A 23,528-nucleotide genomic window follows, 5' to 3' on the forward strand; every position below is an offset into this window, starting at 1 on the left:
GTAATGTTCCTGTAAGACACACAAGCACCAGACATGATTGCTAGAACAACAGGCTTTTATTGAAGGTGTTACTTATCCTACAATTGACACAATAATCCTTAACTAGAGTCTTTTTAATGCATTAAATGGCTTGTTTTTCTGTTATTATGCCTACTATACTGTATAATGTGAGTGTAAAGAATACTATGGGGTGTCATGTCAAAAGGGTAGGGAATTCTACTTGCAGAAATGAACTTATCATGGTTGGGTCTGGAAACAATCGTAACAAACAAGAGATTACTGAAGCAAAGCGAGCACAAGTTAACCTATGATATTACGTCATTAGTGGAATTACAACAGGCAGGCAGTATGGATTAGCCGGCTTGAAGAAACAGCCAGTGACCTGCAGTGCATCCTATCCAATTCTATCTGTTCTGTTTATCACCATAATTATTCATTAGTTGTACCTATACATTTGTTTTTATTTTAAGGGTGTTTAATATGTGTGTGGGGCATATTTAGGTTTGTGCATCTCAATCTTATGTTGTTTTAATTCAAATCCATTGTGATGGTGTGTAGAGGCAAAATCATAAATACTCAAGTACCTCTGAACCTACCTGCAAAACAGAAGCAAATATATGCGACTTTAGACTGATCTCATTTTATTCAAACACATAAGTTGAATACCCCTGAAAAAGCAAAAACACTGGGATCACGTTGGCTTATTGACACAGAGTCCTCGCAGTTCAAGTGTCTCTGGGGGGCTGCATATGGAACATGGCTTTGGGTAGCATGGGAACAGGCAGGAGAGGTCTGGGAAAGGAAGCAGGCTGTCCATTGCTGTTGCGCAATGAACTTAGATTAGACTGGAACGATACAAAATCCGAAAAAACAGAGGCTGTGACTGGCTGTCCATCTGTTACTGTAACTTTGCTGCTGGATGCATCGGGTCATTGTACTTTTCATCGATAAGGGGAATTACAACCGTTAACCAACAACATAGATGGTATGTATGTATGTTATTCCTTTTGCTTGAAATGATTCAATGTGAAAAAAAATGTATGTATGTTGTGCTTAACACCTAAGATTTGTTAAATGAAAGAAGGAAATGCATGCAAGTAGGCTTTTACTCCTTCCAAGCAATATTCTGTCCTTTTTCTATGTGCTACCTTTTTTTTTTTTACAGTATCCAGCCTCAGTACTACTGTGGCCTCGCCTCACAGTCACTGGGGAAGGTCCATGCGCTCACAAATTTAATGACAGATGTGTGCACACTTTAAAAAAAAAAGAACATGTTTCCTTTCACAGTATGTTTTCACTGTCTGCTTTTGACAAAATATATTAATTAATCCACAGGAAGCAGATGGCCATGAATTCAGTGTCACACAGATTGTTTTCTGTTTTACTATATCTGTCTCTGGAGACACACTTTTGAAAGTGGTGAATATAGTGCCAATGATTCAAACGTCAAAACAATTTTAGTGTTTAAAGTTTGGTCTTGACCGTGATGATGCCCATTCATTATTTTTGACCATGTTTGTTTATTTCAACAGATGGTGTTTACTTACATACTGCTAGCATTTGTTTTCTTCTGCACAGGTAAGACAATGTGATATACTGCATGAGAACAGCACAAATATAAATCAATAATCAATGTGGTGGTAATATGGTGATATTATGAATTTGGCAATTACCATAAACCAGGGGTATCCAAAATTTTTTACACGGAGGGCCGCATACTGTAAAATGAAAGGATGCGGGGGCTGCATTTTCATTTGTTTGAACCAGCCATCACCTCCGTCTGGATTTAGACGCAGTGATGGCCGTTTATGGACCTGTGACCAATTAAAGATAATGAGAAATATAATAATAACATATAATCATGCTCGCGGACCGATCGCAGCGGCGGTTTGCGGGCATAATTACTTCAGTTGTCACGGTTACATGGCAACAAACAGTGATGACACTCCAATGAAACAAACAAAGCTGGGTGATATATCAATATTTCAGAAATATATTTTTTTATTTTAAGCACAATATCAAAAGCAGGCATTATCGTTCATATCGATATAGACAGGATTTGGAGTCATGTCTCAAAATGGCGCCACCTGGGGGCAAGCTAGTTAGTTGCTGTTTAATAGAACTTTATTTGAACTTTCTTATTGTTTTTTGTGCCACACCGACCTCTTAAGCAAGTGTGCAGCTATGGATGTTCATCTTGTTACGTTTGTAGCTTGCCTCTTCCTCTGTTTTTACACCCTGGAAAAGCTGTTAGTTTTGAGCACCCCTTCGCAACACCGACATCCCCCCAGGCGATTCAGCGGAGGAGAGGCTGCATAGCGGGAGTGAACGGTGAAAAAGACAATATAAAGATTGCTGTACAGACATCAGCCGTAAAAGCCCCTGGGCCGCACTTTGGACACACCTGACATGAACAGAGCCGGCCCGACCCAATGTGGCACTCTAGGCAATAACATCACCCGTAAAATACGCTTACAAAAGAAATTGAAGGGCATTCTTTTTACCATGGTCTTTAATATGTAAGATTTCATGTCACCCAATTTACATTAGTAATTAATACAAAAAAGTGATAAGTAGAAAGCACTCTTGATGCCTTTGCATCCAGTTGAAAGAGGCTTGTACCACCAACAAAGAGTCGGGTTGAGCTGTTCTGTTCTGTCTGTGGAAAGTACCACTGAAGAGACAGAAAAAATAATGTAGGTGAATAATAATAAGTATTGTTTGCCAGGAAAAGTTATTACCATGGTGCATTCTTGTCCTCGTTAGGAATCGCCCCTCTAGTTTAGGTGTTAAAATTGCCCCCAAGCATTTTGGAGGCATGCAGTGTTTGACCAACAATCAAATTAGAAGAAGTTCTTCTAAACTGGGACTTCACAGCTGATGATTTTAGTGCATGCAAGCATAGTGACTTACATGTACGCTTGTATTCTCCAGGGCTGTCTGTGAAAGTTATCGAGCCATGTGACAAGCATATGTTTGAAAGCAATGTTCACATCTGCCGCTCCGCTTTTAACAAGAGCATGGAGACAAGCGGCTATCATGAAGGATGCCCATGGCCAGCTGTAAAACGGTGAAGTATTTTCTTTTTAACTTATTATACTAATTTTAATCAGGGAATGGTTACTCTGTTGTATATGTGTTTTCACACAGATGTCTCAGTGATGGGACACAAATACGGTGTTCCTGTCCGAAGCAAAAAATTTGGTGGGGAGTGGGGATAGAGGGTTTAGAGAATCTTGAAAAGTTCTCAAGAAGATGACTAGCATCCTTCTAACGACTACAGTCAAACCTCGGTTTTAGCATGCTGCAGTTTTTGTATGTTTTCATGAAAATGTTCTCTGTTTTCATACATTATTGCATATAACAAACTAGTCAATTTGCCCTGTACAGTTACCTCTATTCATTCATTTTCTATCGTGCTGGAGCCTATCCCAGCTGTCTTTGGGCAAGAGGCGGGGTACACCCTGGACTGCCAATCACAGGGCAGATATAGACAAACAACCATTAACACACACATTCATACCTATGGACAATTTGGAGTTGCCAATTAACCTAACATGCATGTTTTGGGATGTGGGAGGAAACCGGAGTACCCGGGGAAAACCCATGCATGCATGTGGAGAACATGCAAACTCCACACAGAGATGCCCGAGTGTGGAATCGAACTCGGGTGTCCTAGCTGTGTGGCCCTACCCGTTGCTGACTCACCGTCCATGTGATGGTGAAAACGCTATTGAACTTAATCTCATCGGGATGTACGGGAAGTCCACATCAACAATAATAATAACGATAATTTATAATTATTTCATATTTCTGGAATAATTATAAATGTTGAATGGATGCATGAAAAACTATTGTATTTTTGGTGAATATTTTGGGTGTCTGGAACTGATTGATTTTCATGGGAGAAATCGCCTCAGTTTGTGTATGTTTTGGTTTTGGTTTAAACTTTTGGAAGGACTTAATAATGAAAACAGAGGTACCAATGTACTTTCAATCAATATACCACAGTGGAATTCAAATCATAGACCGTCCGATCCACCATCAAGTCCGTACGGAGTAACTGCGTATATTATATGCTTCTAGGGTACTTACATGGCCTAAGATTGTCCCTGATCTCACACTGGAGAGAATAGAGGGAGAAACACGTGTGGCTATATTTGGGAAACTTTGAAGCTTCTGGTAACATTTGTTGTTAAATGATCATCAAATGAGCCATAGTTTTATGAAAAAAAAAGTGGTCGTGGCAAATATTCGAGAAAAACAGCACTTGCTTGTGAGAACCTTACCCTTTGCCATAATGTAGAGTCGCTGTTTAGCTCCTGATGTAATTCTACATATTTTGAAGATTACATAATTTGGGGCTAAGCTCACTAAAGACTGAAAATTGTGTGTTAGGGTGGAGTGTCCGTCATCAAAAGGAACCCATCTTGTTGATCAGACTCCTCTTATGGATGTTTACCTCACTAAATATCATGTTCTGTCTCCACCCAAAGGACATAACAAATAAAAACTGTGTTTAAAAAAGCCTGACATGACCATGGTTGGATGTTTTGACAGTCATGCTTCTGTCTGTTATTTTATGAATTTGTTTTTTTACTTCCAAAATGTAATTCTAATTAGTGCTTTCTTTTCAAAATATCGCAGTTCATAAGTATGGATTTGTGCTTCTGCAGAAAACATCTACATTGTATTATTTATACCAACTTTTCTAAGCCATTGAATGTTGTCCTCTTTTTCTGTAGCACCTACAATACACTGAAGTTTTGTGTGGATCACTGGGCAAATACTTCTATGTGTCGGAGTCGGGGGTCGCTGGTGGATGACTTTTTCCAGGAGATCCATCAGAAGTACTTTGCATCCTGTGGACAGGTCCATGACCCTCCACTCACTACTCTGATCATGCTAATTGCACCAGGTGTCATTACCACTCTTTTCCTGCCCCTTCTGTGCATCAAACTCACCACACGGGAATAGAGATGTCTATTTCTGACAACTGGACAAAGGAGTATTGAGTCTTGAGTCAGAAGTTCAATCATTATGAAGTGTAAATACAAAAGTAGTCGAACTGTATCCTGTATTCATGCCTGTTTGTTGTGAATCGTGTAAAATATTCTTCTATTAAATCTTGAGTGTAATGAGTCACAAAGTTGTACTTTTTTTTTAGTTGTATTGCTCAATTATAATTTTTAGAATGTGCAATGGGCCATTAAAAAAAACAAAACAAAAACAGCCACAGGCCGCAAATGACTCCCAGGCCACACTTTGGACACCCCTGCTTCAAGTCCTGTAATATGAATCTCACCGTTATCAAACACATTTTATGTGTCAAATCTGATATGTATGCAATGCAACTGATAATAAATAATCTTCAATATAAGTTAAGTAACAAAACATGGTTTAATAAGGTTTTTTAAGTGTGCAGGAGTAAGGGGTACATGGTTTCAGGTCAAATGTCAAGGGGTACGTGACTGTAACAAGTTTGGGAACCACTGATCTACAGTTTATAGCAGAGAGAAATACACAAATATACATGGTCGTGAACTGAATACCAGGCATCTTTCTATTTTTTGTCAGTGTTAACAAAACCACAACGACAACAATTGTTGTTTTGGCTAAATGATTCAAATCAAAGCACTGAAATGCATGTTTTTGTATTATATATTCAGATTATCTGAAATATTTTGAGTTTACAATAGATGTAAACTCTATGACCCGTAGCATTTCAGTATTCCACTGTGGGGTTTTTTGTGTTTTCTTGTTTTTTGCATTACCTCATGTCAATACCATATATCAAGAAGCCACACGTGACAGTTTGACGTTTGTTACAGAGCAACACGCAAGCTATTTATTCCTGGTTTAGACCAGGTTTTTATTTTTAAATCAATGTCAAATGTTGCCTCACTGCTGGGTGTGTCATTCTGTACATTGGCATAATAACCATGCTTTTAAATTTGGCTCAACTTTTTTTAGTCACTGTAATGAAAAACCTTACGTGATAAAACATGAGCAGTCTTGAGAGCATCCAGAATGTGCAGCTTCAAAATGTTTGCTTTACAGAAAACATTGGTTTGACGTTACTGTTGAAGGTATAATAATAATACTGTACGTATGACGTATGACCTGACATCAAGAGTTGAATAAACATGTAGAATGATTAACCTTGCTCCATTGACTGATGTTTGTGTAACCTAACAGAGAAAATGACTCCATTTGTGTTTTTAAAACACAATTATTTATTTCTGACAAAATGATTTACATTTGATTGAAAACCAAATGCTAAATTACAGTGTTATCATTCCATATCGTTCCATGTAATGGGAATATAATGCCATATTTCTTGGTGCACAAAAAATGTCTTAAAACCTCTGTTGCAGCGAATAAGAAGTTGGGGAAGGGAGTGGTCTGAATATTTTTACTACACCAAAGACAAACAGCACATCCAAACACAATGGAATACCCCTGTTGGTCTCTTGTTTTTGTTGTGTGACAACTGAACTTGCTGGAGAGAATAAACAATGAAATTACTAAAAGTAAACAATTAATTTACACAAATAAAGCCAAGTTGTATGAATAAATTCTTCCCATGATGATCAATTCAGTCACACCACTTAAATCGGTTATGCAACTGATTAAATTGCATAAAACAAACTCTATAACCAAATAAATTATAGCATAATAGTTTACTGGGCCGTACATTCCAAAAACATGTTAGGTTAATTGGCGACTCCAAATTGTCCATAGGTATGAATGTGAGTGTGAAAGGTTGTTTGTCTATATGTGCCCTGTGATTGGCTGGCCACCAGTACAGGGTGTACCCTGCCTCTCGCTCGAATACAGCTGGGATAGGCTCCAGCATGCCTGCGACCCTCGTGAGGATAAGCGGTATAGAAAATGACTGAATGAGTGTGTTTACTTCCAAGGATTATCACCAACCAAATGTTAAGGATTTAACAATAACACTATTCACACAAGAATAATAATATAGGTCAACTCTATATTGTCCTAACGTTACTATTATCCAATATTATCTTGATTTGTAAGCTCTACTGAGACAGTATACAGTACAGTGAAGAAAATAAGTATTTGAACACCCTGCTATTTTGCTATTTCTCCCACTTAGAAATCATGGAGGGGTCTGAAATTTTCATCGTAGGTGCATGTCCACTGTGAGAGAGATAAACTAAAAAGAAAAATCCAGAAATCACAATGCATGATTTTTTAACAATTTATTTGTGTGATACAGCTGCAAATAAGTATTTGAACACCTGAGAAAATGAATGTTAATATTTGGTACAGTAGCCTTTGTTTGCTATTACAGAGGTCAAACGTTTCCTGTAGTTTTTCACCAGGTTTGCACACACTGCAGGAGGGATCTTGGCCCACTCCTCCACACAGATCTTCTCTAGATCAGTCAGGTTTCTGGGCTGTCGCTGAGAAACACGGAGTTTGAGCTCCCTCCAAAGATTTTCGATTGGGTTCAGGTCTGGAGACTGGCTGGGCCATGCTAGAACCTTGATATGCTTCTTACGGAGCCACTCCTTGGTTTTCCTGGCTGTGTGCTTCGGGTCGTTGTCGTGTTGGAAGACCCAGCCACGACCCATCTTCAATGCTCTGACAGAGGGAAGGAGGTTGTTCCCCAAAATCTCACAATACACGGCCCCAGTCATCCTCTCTTTAATGCAGTGCACTCGTCCTGTCCCATGTGCAGAAAAACACCCCCAAAGCATGATGCTACCACCCCCATGCTTCACAGTAGGGATGGTGTTCTTCGGATTGTACTCTTCATTCTTCTTCCTCCAAACACGCTTATTGGAATTATGACCAAAAAGTTCTATTTTGGTCTCATCTGACCATAAAACTTTCTCCCATGACTCCTCTGTATCATCCAAATGGTCATATGCAAACTTAAGACGGGCCTTGACATGTGCTGGTTTAAGCAGGGGAACCTTTCGTGCCATGCATGATTTCACATCATGACGTCTTAGTGTATTACCTACAGTAACCTTGGAAACGGTGGTCCCAGCTCTTTTCAGGTCATTGACCAAGTCCTGTCGTGTAGTTCTGGGCTGATTCCTCACCTTTCTTAGAATCATTGAGACCCCACGAGGTGATATCTTGCATGGGGCTCCACTCCGATTGAGATTGACCGTCATGTTTAGCTTCTTCCATTTTCTAATGATAGCTCCAACAGTGGACCTTTTTTCACCAAGCTGCTTGGTAATTGCTCCGTAGCCCTTTCCAGCCTTGTGGAGGTGTACAATTTTGTCTCTGGTGTCTTTGGACAGCTCTTTGGTCTTCGCCATGTTACAAGTTAAAGTCTTACTGATTGTATGGGGTGGACAGGTGTCTTTATGCAGCTAACGACCTCAAACAGGTGCATCTGATTCAGGATGATACATGGAGTGCAGGTGGACTTCTAATGGGCAGACTAACAGGTCTTTCAGGGTCAGAATTCTAGATGATACACAGGTGTTCAAATACTTATTTGCAGCTGTATCACACAAATAAATTGTTAAAAAATCATGCATTGTGATTTCTGGATTTTTCTTTTTAGTTTATCTCTCTCACAGTGGACATGCACCTACGATGAAAATTTCAGACCCCTCCATGATTTCTAAGTGGGAGAAATAGCAAAATAGCAGGGTGTTCAAATACTTATTTTCTTCACTGTATATGTCACAACTCAAATTAACCACACATTTACACTATTCAATACATTTGAAATGAAATAGTAAAGTCTCAGATTTAGCTGGGTCATCTGCACGGAAGTGATGGAAGTTTATTGTGACTAACTGTGGTGATCAAAGACTTACACAGACATTGTTGAGGGAAAAAAGAAACTACAGTCAAACCTCGGTTTTGAAAAGCAGTCTCCACATCATACCAAAATTTTGCCTCAGTTCTCGTACACTGTCTGGGTGATCATACGTTATTGCATGTAAAAAACTGTTGAATTTTACACTTTGGTATGTTTAATCTTGTGGCCTTAACAACAATGAGGATGGACTACTCTCAGCATTACTTGTTTATTCAGCCATCTTGGATCACACAACCAACACCAAATCTTGCAATACTTAATTGACGCAATACTAGGGTATCCTGTAAGGCACATTTAAATCAAACTGAAATGAGAATATTTCAGAAACTAGTTGGTTTTCTGCATCAACCTGGCAAAGAAGAAAATCTATGAAGGTAATGTTGTGAAAGGGATGATTGTGTTAACAAAACAAAGGTCACAAGAGTCCTCAATAAAGGTAAAAGTGACGTTAAAGGGACTGTATGAATTTGCTCCAAATTACACTTTTCGAAACCAAAGAAATATAAGAACACCACTACCGAATAGCATGTGTCATCAATAGGGACAGACTGTACAATTTTTTTCACAGTTTTGAACTACACTGCGCCAGCTGACACCCGCCAGGCACCCCCGAAAGTCTATGTAGGCATACTGATGCAAAATGGTCTGTGCGCCACATTAAATTAGTTATTTATGTATGTAATTATTTTGGCATTGTTTTTGCATGTAAAACTATATATATTCTCTTTAATATGTATTTCTGTAAATAGTTTAGGCGTCTAGAATGGATTAATTGGATTTACTTTTTTTCTATGGAAAAATTGCTTTGGTTTTTGTATTTTTCAGTCTTGGTCTGATCTTTTGGAACAAAACCGAGGCACCACTGCATTTTCATTTTGATCTTGTATGTCTAAACTTTTAAAACCAGACAGAACCGATCAGCTGCACCACACGTCTTAAATAATACCTACAATTTAATGATGTTCCAAGTCTAAATCCGGAACAATTCTGGCTAGAGTCAAGTAGACACACCAGTTCTTGTAATCACAAGAGCATGTAGACGTATTGAACAGACTTGTTTTCTCAGACAACAAGAACCACAGACCCATGTGCCTCTTTTGCTGCTGCTGGTCAACTGGTAGAGAAAACAAAAAGCTCCACTGGATACAGATGGCAGGCGCCTAGTGACAGCTAATTTATGATTCGTTTCCAAAAAAGAACACCTGTATACTCGCTAATGTTAGGTGTCTTTTCCCCAGCTTTATGTACCTCATTCCAGTCCAAATAGTTTAACCAGGTGAGCTGTTTGCAGTTGCTGAAATATAAACTTGACCACTCGCCACATTGCACTTCATGTTGCACATGGCTGCCTGTTAATGGCTACTCAAAGGGTGCGTCATTAGTAAAAAAAAAAACAACAACAAAAAAAAAAAACACTACAGCCTGAAACTCGAATGTCTGGTTCCTTTTACTGTGCACAACCTATTCCAGTATAAATTGGCCAAGCAGCCACTCTGTGAACATGTCAAATATGAGAGTCATGTTGTTAACCTTTTTGAGGACTCCTTGCTCAAAGAAGATCAAATTAATCATCTTCACTTGACCTTCTATTTTACGCATTGTTAAATGCAAAAAAATGGACTCGCAAGCCTTGGATTTTTACACTCAATTACTGTTTTATGTACATAAAAGTCTTGACAAACTAAAGGCAGGGGAGCAATATTTACAGTTCAAAGGTCAGTTTACCCTGAGAGAGTTCTTGTATGGCTCATAATGTAGGGCATGGTGGTGTAAACGGAGATACTAATTCTTGTGGTGAGCAAACACTTGAATATGCTGATAAAAATAAGTACCATGACTATTTACTATTCACCTTTAAGCACTTATTCAGTTGATTGTTTTTCTGCAGCTATAAAACTACCTGATTATCCCAAGAAAATAAGTCATTTTTTATGACACATCTATGCACAGAAACATCTCCGGCCACTGAGCAAATCTTTCTGAGACAGTGGAACCTGCTTATGACGATAGCCCGCCCATGTTGACCAAATCATCAAGCCTTGGTCTACCATGTTCTTATTATTAAGTGCCCCCATAAGTCAGTGTCGATATACATGGTTGAATGCTACTATAATATTTGAGACCTAAATGGGCAATTTCTATGAAAAAACAGTCCATTTTGTGGACATCCATCCATTCGCAGTTGAGGCACAGGGTCAGCGGCCTAAGCAAAGACCCAGAATACCCTCTGCCCTGCTATTTCGTCCAGTTCCTCCAGAGGGATGCCGAAAGATTCCCAGGTCAGTCTCTCCAATGTGTTCTGGGTCTCTCAGAGGTACCCTAAATATCTACCCAGGGAGGCGCCTGGGAAGCATCCTGGCCAGATGCCTGAGCCATGTCATCTGGCTCCTCTCACTGTGCAGAGCTTCTTATCCTATTTCTAAGAAAGTGCCCAGTCACTTGGGTTTTGTCACTATCCAAAGCTAACTTGGTCCGCATGGCATTGGTCAGGCAGTCCAAAACTTTCCAACACACAATCACTACACTAAGGAGGTCCATTAGAGACAGGATGATACAGTGTCTGAAGGAGAGGTATTGCAGGTCTTTCTTCCTGCAGCTGTCTGACTCCATAACAAAAACTGCTCCAAAAATACGGTACAATGACCGCAATAACCCCCTGGCTGTACAGCTTTAAAATGTGTATGTAACTTCTAACTTCTAGATTTGAATTAACCTGATTTCGCAATTTCTCTGCTCTTCTGTACTTTTGTACTCTGCTCTGGTGTGCTCTTGTACTTTTGCTGCTGTAAACCTAGAATTTGCCCTTGTGAGACTAATAAAGGCTCTTATCTTTACACTCCCGGAGTACCCCCCACAGGATTCCTTAAGGATTCCATATGTATTATTAAAGGGGGCCTATTATGCTCATTTTCGACCCTTTGTATTGAGTTGTGGTCTCCTATAGAGCAGCTACACGCAATAACCCGCACAGAAAACCTTTTAGATTTTCCAGAATCTGCACCCATTATTCCACCCACGGCCCGCTCCCGGGCACGCCCAATCTGCTGTGATTGGTCACATGCCCAAAGTGCGTCCTAACTATGAACCATATAAGGAAGTCTGCCCCGGTGTGACATCACAAAGGGACAGTTTTACCACGATTTTTGAAACCGAGCGTTTTGAGCCTTCCCAAACTTATTTCATGGCTCACTTCCAAATGCGCAAACCTCATTATCGGAAACTTTGGCATCATTTAACACGAGAATACACCATTCTAACTACATTTATAGGTCAGAAAAGTGGAATAAGCATCATAGGTCCCCTTTAACTTCATCATTATCTTCATCATTGTTATTATCGCTAAGCAGAGGGAAACGACAACAGCGACTTAACTGGTCTAGTTATCCTGAATTAAACCATATCCACAGTGGCTTCCTGTGCCGTGCAAAGTAAGCTTCAAAATAAAACACTAGCAGTATTAACCTGGATTCTACCCGAGCAACTAACAAAATGCACTCATTTACAATTTTTTTAGATTATTAGCCACCAGACAAAATATTTACACATGTACGAAGGTTTTATCGTCAAGACTTACAACAAAATGACCAAAACAGCTCTGTGAGATAAGAGCATGAATTATCATAATAAAACAGAAGAATCCAAGTAAAAATATGCACAAAACTTCGGTTCTCCTAATACTGTACAAGGAAATGTGCAAGGCTTCGCTATTTTTGGTGATTTTCACATCCGCTTATAGTATGTCAATGTCAGCCAGTTGGAGGGGCATCGACATGAACAGGTTCCACTGAATACATTTCTTCATCAAAGAATAGTGCATCACATCATGTGGCCAAGTTTAAGCACGACCACTATCTGATCTGTGCTTTCAAACAAGCAAAAAACAAAATAGAAGAATGCTTGACTTTTTTCTGGTTGCAATACTTTGCTTGCTTTGGACACACAGACACAAGTATACACAAGTATAGCCATTGTTGAATGTCTGTTACAGTATAACGTTAAATTCATGCAAAATAGTCTAAAGTCTATGTGTCAAAAGTTAGGTTCTTGAAAGTGGCATGGCTAAAGGTAATTAGAATTCTATAGCAGGCTTGCAGAACCAGGGGTAAAAGCAAATGACTGAACACAGATGCTACATTATAATTCAGTCATACTATACAATACATCATTCATATATCCTGCCAACACTGCTCCCCGGCGTGTTCAGTACACGTGTGTTTGCTTAGTTTCTCAACTCTTTCAGTTAAAGTGTTTAGTTATATTATTCATGACATATGTGATAAGTGTACTGGAAATCTTACTGAACAGATGAAAGAACGAATGTCAAGAGTGTTTTTTTGGGGGGGGGGGGGGGGGGGGGTCACGTGGGTAAAACTACGCAATGTCATCTTATGTCTCAGCCAACACATTTTTAGTAGATAAACTGTTTTAATATTTAAACATTACTAATCAGCACAAAATTTAAATGATAAACACTACATTGACAAAACAAGGTCAAAGTGGCTTATTTTGTTGTGTATTTACACTAAAGGAAAGCTGTGCTTCAGTGAGAGGTGACTTCTTTGCCAGGGAGCATTTGTTGGCAGAGACACACTGCAAGTCAAAGTGTTATAAGTCTGTACAAAGGTGCTTAAGCTCTTGTTTGCACACAATTACAATCAAAAGGAAATTATGTAGACATAATTGGTCTGCTTTTCTGGACCATTTTTTTGGATTTAGGGACATTACCAATACCTGTTAATTGGGGTGAAGTGATTAAAATTGTTTTTCTTGACTTTCAGAAATTGATTTCTCATAATTTTCCTCACATACACCAAAGTTCATAGTGTAGTCTCAGGATGTACTCAAAATAGGTCATTCAAACCATGTTTGGACACACCTAAAGTCCAGTACGTACGGCTAGTGAGTGTTAAGGTTCAGTACACTTCCCCTCCCCTATGCAGTCATAGAACAACTATAATGTGGTCACTACTGGCCACTCCTGAGTCATAGTCACTATAACCATGCTATATAACAGAACATGACAAATCTAGGTAAGCAGTTCAAAAGAGAAATGTCAAAGACAAGCAGAGCGAATGCCATTCATAAATCCATACATTTTTACAATTTCCATGACAAAATCAAAATAAGTCACAAAGTCAGCAATGTTGCAGTAACAGGAAATGATCAAATCAACAGATACTAGTCTGTGTGGCTGTGGAGAACCTCGCTCCCGGACAACTTCAGAGTTGCACTGGACATTGAGTCGACAGTCTAGGCATTTAACTCAATGGCTAGCACTTGTGACTTGAGGACCACATCAGTGGGGCACAGGGCAGTTGTGGTTCAAATAACCTAGTGTGAGTACGCTCAAAGAGATGATCATAACTTTTGCATGTATGCCCAAAGCCTGCGGTGTATTTAAAGGGGTAGACACATTAAGACATCTTTATATAAATTATACTAGGCTTGCATTGTTCTTTCAGGTACTTCAGGTGACTATTTTTCTGACGTTTTGTTGATCATTATTCTTAATAGCAGAAATAAATAATATATTACGGATGTCATATAATATAAATAGATATACAGTAAATCTATTTTACAAACATTTTTGCTAAATATTTTTCCTTTTGACCCAGAGACTAAATGTCACCCCAAGTATTTAGACTCTTCTTCTCGTCTCACTGAACTTTATACAAGCATGTGAATCTCGTTGTACTCATCCTGTCCATCTTCATTGAAGTTGGGAGAATCTTCATCACAATCCAGCTGTGAAGAAAAACAGTCATCCAGGGTTTATATAGAGGTAGAAAATGACCCCATTGTGGGGTTTCACATGTACTCAAATGCGGATTGGGATAAGATTATTGATATCATGTGTGAGTTGTAGTTCCCGCAATGTGGGATTACAACCCACAGAACGCAGACCAAAATCAAACTACTATCCTTGCTTTGACAATGCAATGGTATTCGAAAGCTTAAAAATCTGTTATAAAATCTGTTATAAATGTGCCTGGCCAAGTGCTGACTGGTGCAACCTTTGACTGCAGCCACAAATATCTTCTACTGGATATGCTTTGAAATCGTGCTTTGAGATAAAACAAAAGATCTTTCCTGAAGAAAAAAAAAAGAAGATCGATTGTCTTGGCAGGTTGAGTGTTTAACCAAGAAAACATGTCACACCCATTAAGGGCTTCAAAAATGTTCCAGTAAAACATGAAAAAATTGACATTTGACAGAATTTCAAGCTCAATATTTGCATTTGTTTTTGAGATGTGAGTATGAAAGACAAATGTAAACAGGCTAACATCCACCCAGTGTTAAAGCTGCAAACGTTCAAGTGGGGATCAGATGATTGTGGTGCTGGTTCCCACATTACTGGAAAGCCCCTGCCACTTGACTCAACCTACCGCCTGGAGCTCACGTTCCTCAAAAATTCTGGAGAGGATGACGCGCCGCAGTGGCACCGTCATGATGAGGACAAAGGGGAATGCCAGGGAGGCCGCAGTGGACTTGACTACCCAGAGTGCCACAATGCACGCCAGCTGTATGATCGTGAACATGTTCATACGCCATGTTTTCACCTACAAACACAAACACAGCATATGAATATGAATATGCATACATTAAACAGATGACCATTAATCTCAGGTTTATAAATTCATAGCAGTCTCTTTAGTTTCTGGCTCTATCTTGCGGACAAATCCTAAACAATACCCAACATGTTAGGGAAACTACTTTTTACTGACACCTTCATGAAATAAACAATTCCAAATATGCCAAGTAAATAAGTAATTAGTATGAGACCAAATGTGAAGAGAATACTTAATACCTGTGTGTTTACTGATGTGCATAAGATATAAGTTAATGTTAGCGCCTATATGGGATTTTCAATGTAAATTAGCATCAAGTTATTTGTTGAAATGCATTTTGTTGAATTTCACAGAGAAATGTTGTATTCTGTGAGTTATAATTGCCATGGCATTCAAAGTAAAGGCTCGGAAATGGAATTTAACTGGAGTCTTTATTGAGAACAAACTGCTCTGAAAGCTCTGTTTCAGAGAGTTTTTTTTTCCCAACACTGGCTCACTGCTTGTGAGAAGTCACTGTCTCCATCCAGGCAATGACTTCCTTATATGGCCGTGCCAGGGTACAAGTTGTACGTCTGCCCAAGCATCGTCCAGAAGTGGTTGGAGTTACAGATTCCAGGTGAAGAAAAAATGGGACTGCTTTGTGAGCATGGGTGAAGCTATACGAAGCAACGATAAGATGCTGGACTATCTGCCAAACTGTTGCTGAAGTCCACTGCTTTTCCAATGTTACTTGGTCACATTGAAGAGTCAGAAACACAAGCTGTAAGTAACAATTTATCAGTCCTAAGTGTATTTATTTTCAAGCAAGTAGTTATCTGTGTAGCATTATAAATTGTGGGAGCATCTTACCTGCAGTCATGCACATTACAAGCTCAGGGATGTCTGGAGTTGCTAATAGCCCTGTTCCACCAAAATTGGTGGATTTACCTGAGTAGGGGTCCAGCAAAAAACGTTTAATGACCAGATTTTTTTCTATCAGTGTTGTGTCAAGATTGTCTGTGCAAAGTAAACGCAGACATCTGTTACCACTCTTTGATTTCATGCAAGGTAAGTCAGGGGTGTCCAACCAGTATCTCATGAGCTAAGATATGCCTTTATTCGTCCCTCAGTGGGGAAATTTGTATTGCACAGCAGCAAGAGTACAGAATCAGTTAAGCTACCAGTAGCTTCTAGACACTTTTCAAGTAGCTCTCCAAATGGTTTATTCATTATTATCAACTCCTATTCCGACAAAATTATAAAGTAATTTATAAAAATTAGAAAGTAGTTTATAAAATTATAAACTACTTTCGGCAGTAGTCCGGAAGTCCTCGGGAGCACTTGGGGATGGGACCAATCACACAGAGTGGGTGGATACAGCCGGAATATGTGCAGATTCTGGAAAGCTTTCTGTGTGGGTTATTGTGTGTAGTTGCTCTATAGGAGTCCACAACTCGATACAAAGGGCACAAAATGAGCAATATAGGGGACCTATTTAAGATTGTCTTGTGTTAGTACACTGTTATTTTGCACTATGTCAAATTCAAATTGAACTGTCCATCCATCCATTTTCTATGTTGCTTGTCCTCAGCCCCAGCTCCAGCATACACTATTGATTTTGGATGAGAGGTGGGGTACATCCTAGCTTGGTTACCAGCCAATAACTGGGCACATTTAGACAAACAACCACTGACACTCACATTCATACCTATCGGCGATTTAGTGTCTCCAGTGGGGAGGAAATCAGAGAAAACCCACGCATACACAAGGAAAACATGCAACCTCCACACAAAGATGCCAAAAATGGAATCTTTCCGAGATCTTTCTGACCTCCTGACTGTGTGGCAAACACAGTAACTGTGAAGCCTCAAATTGAACTGTCTTCAGTTGTCTTAAATTTGAATTGACAAATTTCCCAAAATTTGGATCGCCGCAGCCAAACCATTTGAGAACCACTAGTCAAAGGACCTTCAGCTTAAAAGCTTTATTTGTATAACAAAAAACAGCACTTACAATCTGTCACATTTTTCTGGTAGTTAACCTAAAACCTCACCTTTGCCATTTGTTATTACATTGTAGCCTATAAACCTGACACATAGGGTAGGACTATTCATACAACAAACTACTATGCTGACATGTAGTTCCTGTTGGGCCTGGTTTGGACCATAAATTTGTGTCAAACTGTGTCGAGGGAAAATTAAATTTAAATGTGTATAGTATCTTTATATATAATACATTTTCGTTTCTGCTCTGTAAATTAATAAAGAGTCAATAAATGTTAGGCGCAAGATCATTTGTATCCCTTTCGTTTAGTGGGAAGCCCTGGCTTGTACATATGACTCTATCATTACTCAGGCTTCTGGGCATCTGCATCAGTGTTGGAATCCATATAACCATATAACAACATCCCAAACACTAAAGACTGTCATTTCTGCACCAAGTGAAGTAGCATGACCTCTAAGGTTGGACTTAGTTTCGCATTTGGATGCATTCATACACTTCTGCATTTTGTTTGTCCGCCCAGCCACTAATGACAGAGGACAAGCATGAGAACATATAGATATTCTTGCTGTTTTTGAGTCTATGCGGTTGAGTGTGTGTTACCTTGGTGACGTAAATATGGTCAGGGTGGTGCTTTGCTGGCGTGACCATTAATGTGATGCGTTCATATAACTGGATCCCTGTCAGAGACGTGACCCCCATGTACAGGAAGATGCCAAAGAGCACAGCCAACGGTATGAGGCGCAGCACATCTGTCATCACTATGGACATACCTGATTGACAGACATCAAATTCAATTCGGTTTTATGTACATACAGTAAGTAGCCCCAGTTTACAAAAAAAAAACCTTCTCAATGCCCTCTGACTATGGAGATGGTGTTCATTAACGCTAGCTTAGCCTGCAATAGTGTTGCAGCAGATGTTATTATATTGACATTCTCACACACCGAAAATGTTTTCAATATTCTCAGGAAAAAGACAAAACAGTCCCATTGATGTGAATTGCTGTTGACATAGTCATAGGCCATAAATACGAGAAGGGTAGAATCCTGTGATGTGCTCAACTGAGGATCCAGATTTTTTCCATTAATGTCCCAGGTTAACAAAATTTCAATTCAAATACAGTAATAACTAATGACTTGGTGTGTCCCAAGATCTTGTGTCATAAGATCATGCAAGATTAAAACGTGATTTGTCATTCAGATAAAAATGTCTCATGGGCACTAGGCTTTGGGACAATAATAAATTAATTAATCAATCACACAATACGTGATAACAAACCCAATAATGTTGCTGTCGTCAATATACATTGTTCCCTTGCTGCATCACTGTTCAAATTTAGCGAACTCACTGTTTCGCAGAATTTTTTTTTGCAGTGTATGAATGTGTTTTGTGTTCCGTGTCCTGATTGGCTAATGGACGTTGTCAATCAGTCTCTTCTGTGCCTTACCAAATTCACATAAATGTTCAATTGCTAGCAGTGTGACCCTGAAATGACACATTTGGCACATGTGGAGTAGGTTCCATCCATCCATTTTAAACTGCTTATCCTCACTAGGATGCTGGAGCCTATCCCAGCTGTCTTTGGGTGAGAGGGGGGGTACACCCTGAACTGGTCGCTAGCCAATGACAGGGCACATATAGACAAACAACCATTCACATGTGGCATAGGTTAATCGTTAAAATTCAAACAAAGGTTTGAACATTTTTGCGTGTTTAAAGCAAAGACAAATGTGAGATAATGTTAATGGAAGCGTATAATGTGTATGGTGAGGGGTTTTACGGGGGGGGGTTTACAGCTGTAAAACATATATATAATATTTATATGTATTTCATATTGTTTTCTGCATGTAAAACTAGAATTGTCCTATAAGTGTTTTGTTCATACTTGGGTATCTTGCATGTGCCTTGTTTTCTTATACATGTCTGTTTGTCATTTATAGTTTTACTGTTAGTTACGTCAGATTTTTGCACAATATCTGCATATGACTATGAGTTTTCATATTTCACATAAATCATAATTACTTTCTAAATGGATCACAGCTTCTGGGATGTGAAAAGAGAATTCAATCAGCCAGTTCCACCCCCACACTGGCCAACAATCATTCCCATCTTTCTTACCGACGAGCACAGCCACAAGAAGTCCTGTCAACCTCTGCTCTTTCACTTCCTGGATCATGGGCTTTTCTCCAGGTGCTGTAGCTTTGCTCATGACGGTAAGGGCGTTGACATGAGTGACAGAGCGCACAGTGGCCGCCGTGAGCCACGGAAGGCCGAAAAGTGGACAGAAAGCTCCAAGAATAACAATGAGCAGCAGATCAAGGTGAAAGCCTGAGCCTTTCATTAGGCGACGCTCCTTCTTGCTGACAATCAGCCTGAGAGAGGAATGGAATGGGAGAAAATAAGAGTATATATAAGAGTATATATAAATGCTATGTACTTACGAGGTGATCTGAGTTTCCATAAAAATGAGTATGAACACAAGAAGGGCAGGCACAACTGATGCTCCCATCATCCAGGTGGGAAAGGGCTGCTTGTCACCAAAGGGGCTGATGAACCAACCTCTTTTTTCTGGGGAGGTCACTGAAAATCCTGATGGCACATTGAGTTTCTAAAAGTAAACAAACAGGACACAAGGGAGTAAGGAGTGACTCCGATGTATAATCAGCCAAAAGCTACTTAGAGATACATTCACCTGTGTGTAAGTGTCAGTGATGGTGTAATCTATCAACACAGAAACTAAAATGGAAATGGGAATACCAAAGTCCCCAATAATTCTTCTAGCCTGTGGTAAAAAAAAGAAAAAAAAGTCATCATTCTGTCAGAGTCTGTAGAGACAGAGCAGGTTATGCACTTATACCATGTCACTGAACCAACCATCTTATAATTTAGTAGCCTGAACATAATGAATGTTTCGTAAATCAATCTCCCTCTTGTGGATGTAAATAAAAGTCTGCTCTAACAGAAAACATTTAAACGATTACCTTTCCACCTAAAAATCGACTGTTTCTGAATTTTCGAAGGAAAAAAGCCACAAAGAAGGTGCCCATCATAAGTACAAGAGACAGGAGGGCAGTGTTGGGTTGGTTTATGACTTCTTGAAGATCAGTTGGAGGGGTAGCATCACCAGGGTACCACGCCATCAATGGGTGCTCTTGAAAAACCTAAGAACATAAAGGTTACAAGGTCTACTATATTTTGTGGAAATCATTTATTAAAAAATGGGCCAATCAGTTATACCTTTAACATATAAGTAAGTAATAAATGGTCTTTGATATACACTGCCATTACTTTCAGTGAGCTCTAGAGCTAAAGCCCTTCTGGTAGTCAAGACTAAAACACCAGGGAGGCCAAGCCTTTGCCGTGGTGGCGCTCAGAATGTGGAAGGAGCAAACCCACATTCGAGTTCCTCTTTGGCGGTTTTTAAATCCCATCATTTCTGTTGGTGTTTTCTCCAATCATACTTAATTTATGTTCTTGTTCGTAAGTGTCGAGTCTCCTCATTTACCTCTCCAGAACACAAGCTCGAGGTTGTCAGAACCCTCCAGGACAGAGCAAAGAAGATCCCTACCATCGAGAACACAAGACAGATGGAACAGACACACATCAGGAAAGCTCCTTATAAATGTGGGTATCCTAGGCTTTTGTTTGTTAAGAAAAGCCACTGCATCCGAGCCCGAGGATAGAAACGGAAAGCGGGATGGGGTGGTCACGTACATGGCTGGTTTGCCAGAGAAATTCAGAAGGATGTTTCTCCAAACATAACATACTGATTTTCAAACCCACCAACACACTCAGACAAAGGCTGGTTCACTCAAAGGACAAAAGCCCGGGAAGCAAACTCAACAATGTTGTTTAAACAGTGCATATAATCAAGAGTGCAATGGCATCTACATTGGAGAGACCAAGCAATACTCATACAAACACATGGCACAACACAGGGGGGCAGTTTCTTCGGGCTCAGTCCGTTTATTTGCATCCCCAAAACAGGGGACATTCCTTTGAGGACAACGATTGCCGGTTTGAAAGAGGTGTGAAAGAAACAAAATGGGCTCTCATTTTGAGGCGCAAGTTGGTGGAATGTGGTGCAGCCCATGCAGTGGTAATTTCGTCCAGCGCACCACTGTGCATAGCCAATTTTGTAATTTGGTAGACTGGGCTGCGCCAAGATGGACGTGGTGGCGCACCAGGGGAGGTGTCCACATTTTCAGCTAGGTGCAGTGACAATTTTGTGACAAAGCAGTGTACCAAAGGTGCGCTGATAGCTCGCCAGACCTATCTGGTCTATTCTTGGCATAGGCAAAGCGCACCCTGCGCAGTGATTAATTGACTGACGGGTGCAGAGTGCGGGCACATTTCAGTGGAATGAACACAGTGATGATTACAACAACCACTATTTAATGTAAGTGTTTTAACCAGCATGTGCATTTTTGTATTAATTGTCCCGTCACATCTGATGTCAGATCAAAGATCCTCTCCCCTAAGTGTAACCATCCAATCACAATGAGCCAACATCCAGCACTAACTTTGTGGGATAGTGACCCATTAGACAACTAATAATTAACAACAACTAAAAACAACAATTAATATAAAGATGGTTCTTAAAATCTGGCTAGGATATTTTTTTTTTTTCTCAAGGAGGATAAGGAGGATATATCGCAAATATACCGTCAAAGCCTGATGCTGTGTTAAATGTAGCTGTCAAGAACAGATGACGTGTCCCACAAGGTCGCTTACGTGGTGCATGATGCGCATTGTGGTGTGCCTCTGATGTGCAGTCCAGTCCTGTGCATTTAAAGGCAATTAGAGGCGTTCTTATGATTGGTTAAGATTACACTTGGCTGTGTTAAACCCTCTCATCCCTTCTCTCCTCCCTCTTTGCCACTTGCGCCGGTGAGAGGGATGGAGGCATGGGTGTGCGGCGCTGCGCCGAACTGCAATGCTCACAAAAATTGCAAAGTACATTGGAAACACTCTGTTGCTAATAAATTTCAGCTCTCATTCAACAGGGAAGAAGGTCTGACCTATCGTCTGCTTATAACAATGTCCTAACATCTCCCTCCCACTCATGAGCTGATCACCAGCCACACCCGGCAACAACAATGACCCTATTGTGACCACCCCTAGGGGACACACCCACGAGAGAACATAAACAGGGAGACTCCACACTTAAAGAAGCCGTTTGGATTAAATGTGAAACCAACAAGAACAGTCCAATTGCAATAATTCACCCTTTTCAGATTTTTATTTTGTACTGTACTGTACTGTACATGTACAGTCCCTTTCCTTGTGAGCATACATCAAGACTTTGTTAAATGTCATGCCATTGCATCTGGGTTCCAAAACTAGCACAAAATGTCAAAATAGAAATACTTTTGTATTGGATCATACATTAATTCATTTCATAATCATAATCTTTGTCATTGTACCTTGACAATGAATGTTTGATAATTACTTTTTTGTCCCATTGTTACTTTTCCCCTTAGCTATGGAAAAATCCCTTTAGTTCTTAGTCTAGAAAACACAGATTCTTAAAATTAAATTACCTTGAAAAGCTTAGAGAATGTCTCATAGATGAAGATGAGGGAAATCAGGAACGCAAATATCTCTTGAGTAAAGGGTGAGATAAAGCGAACAAGAAAGCTGCCCTCTGCCGCGACAATCACCAGGACAATAAAGATGAGCCAGAACCCGATCCAAACTCGACCAGTCAGGTACTCAAAATCATAGGCCTGACAAAACTGAGTAACAAGACATGCGGTCATGTGCTTAGTAGAAGAAAAACAAGTAAATACATGATCATAGTTTAATGAGATTGCATGCTACCTTGTAGAATGCTTCCTCAAACACCAGTAAGGGTCCAGAGAAACCGATGATGAGAAGTGGCTGACCAGCAAGTAGTGAGAATATAACGCCAAGGGTTGCAGTTGAAACAATTAGTTCAGTCACTCCCATCATGCCCTCTGTTTTCTCCCCTGCGTAATGAGACAACGAAATTGTATGGTTCAAAGTACTGTTAGTAACATAGTCGTAGTAGTAGGACACCATTTTAAGGGGAGTCACAATATTTTCTTCTTCGTCTTCTGTTCTGCTGTGTGTGTGTGTGTGTGTGTGTGTGTGTGTGTGTGTATGTATGTATTTTAAGTACCAATTTGGAT

The 23,528-nt window shown here is 39.8% G+C and overlaps 2 protein-coding genes across 8 annotated transcripts in view; one reads left to right on the forward strand and one right to left on the reverse strand.

Annotated features, from left to right (window-relative positions):
* The first annotated feature begins 447 nt into the window (after positions 1-447).
* Positions 448-6,140, forward strand: LOC131135404 (receptor activity-modifying protein 1-like). Of its 2 annotated transcripts, XM_058081186.1 has the most exons (4): positions 451-985; positions 1,533-1,578; positions 2,935-3,070; positions 4,746-6,140. In XM_058081186.1, the coding sequence occupies exons 1-4, from the start codon at positions 983-985 to the stop codon at positions 4,975-4,977; spliced, it is 417 nt and encodes a 138-aa protein (XP_057937169.1). In that variant the 5' UTR covers positions 451-982; the 3' UTR covers positions 4,978-6,140. The 2 variants fall into 2 exon arrangements, with proteins under 2 accessions (XP_057937170.1, XP_057937169.1); XM_058081187.1 differs by having other exon boundaries at positions 448-1,578.
* A 7,024-nt stretch (positions 6,141-13,164) lies between these two features.
* Positions 13,165-23,528, reverse strand: part of slc4a3 (solute carrier family 4 member 3) — a 34,034-nt gene continuing 23,670 nt past the window's right edge. For 3 of the 6 annotated variants that reach the window (XM_058081180.1, XM_058081184.1, XM_058081185.1), the window contains 9 exons: positions 23,197-23,345; positions 22,917-23,111; positions 20,355-20,534; positions 20,066-20,155; positions 19,815-19,981; positions 19,492-19,745; positions 17,974-18,143; positions 15,208-15,381; positions 13,165-14,566 (listed from right to left, as the gene is read on the reverse strand). In XM_058081180.1, coding sequence (XP_057937163.1) covers positions 14,489-14,566; positions 15,208-15,381; positions 17,974-18,143; positions 19,492-19,745; positions 19,815-19,981; positions 20,066-20,155; positions 20,355-20,534; positions 22,917-23,111; positions 23,197-23,345 — 1,457 coding nt within the window. In that variant the 3' untranslated portion in view covers positions 13,165-14,488. The remainder of the gene's footprint in view (positions 14,567-15,207; positions 15,382-17,973; positions 18,144-19,491; positions 19,746-19,814; positions 19,982-20,065; positions 20,156-20,354; positions 20,535-22,916; positions 23,112-23,196; positions 23,346-23,528) is intronic. The other 3 variants (XM_058081182.1, XM_058081183.1, XM_058081181.1) reach the window with 3 other exon arrangements.

Source organism: Doryrhamphus excisus, chromosome 9 (assembly GCF_030265055.1).
Source record: "Doryrhamphus excisus isolate RoL2022-K1 chromosome 9, RoL_Dexc_1.0, whole genome shotgun sequence".
Classification (NCBI taxonomy): domain Eukaryota; kingdom Metazoa; phylum Chordata; class Actinopteri; order Syngnathiformes; family Syngnathidae; genus Doryrhamphus; species Doryrhamphus excisus.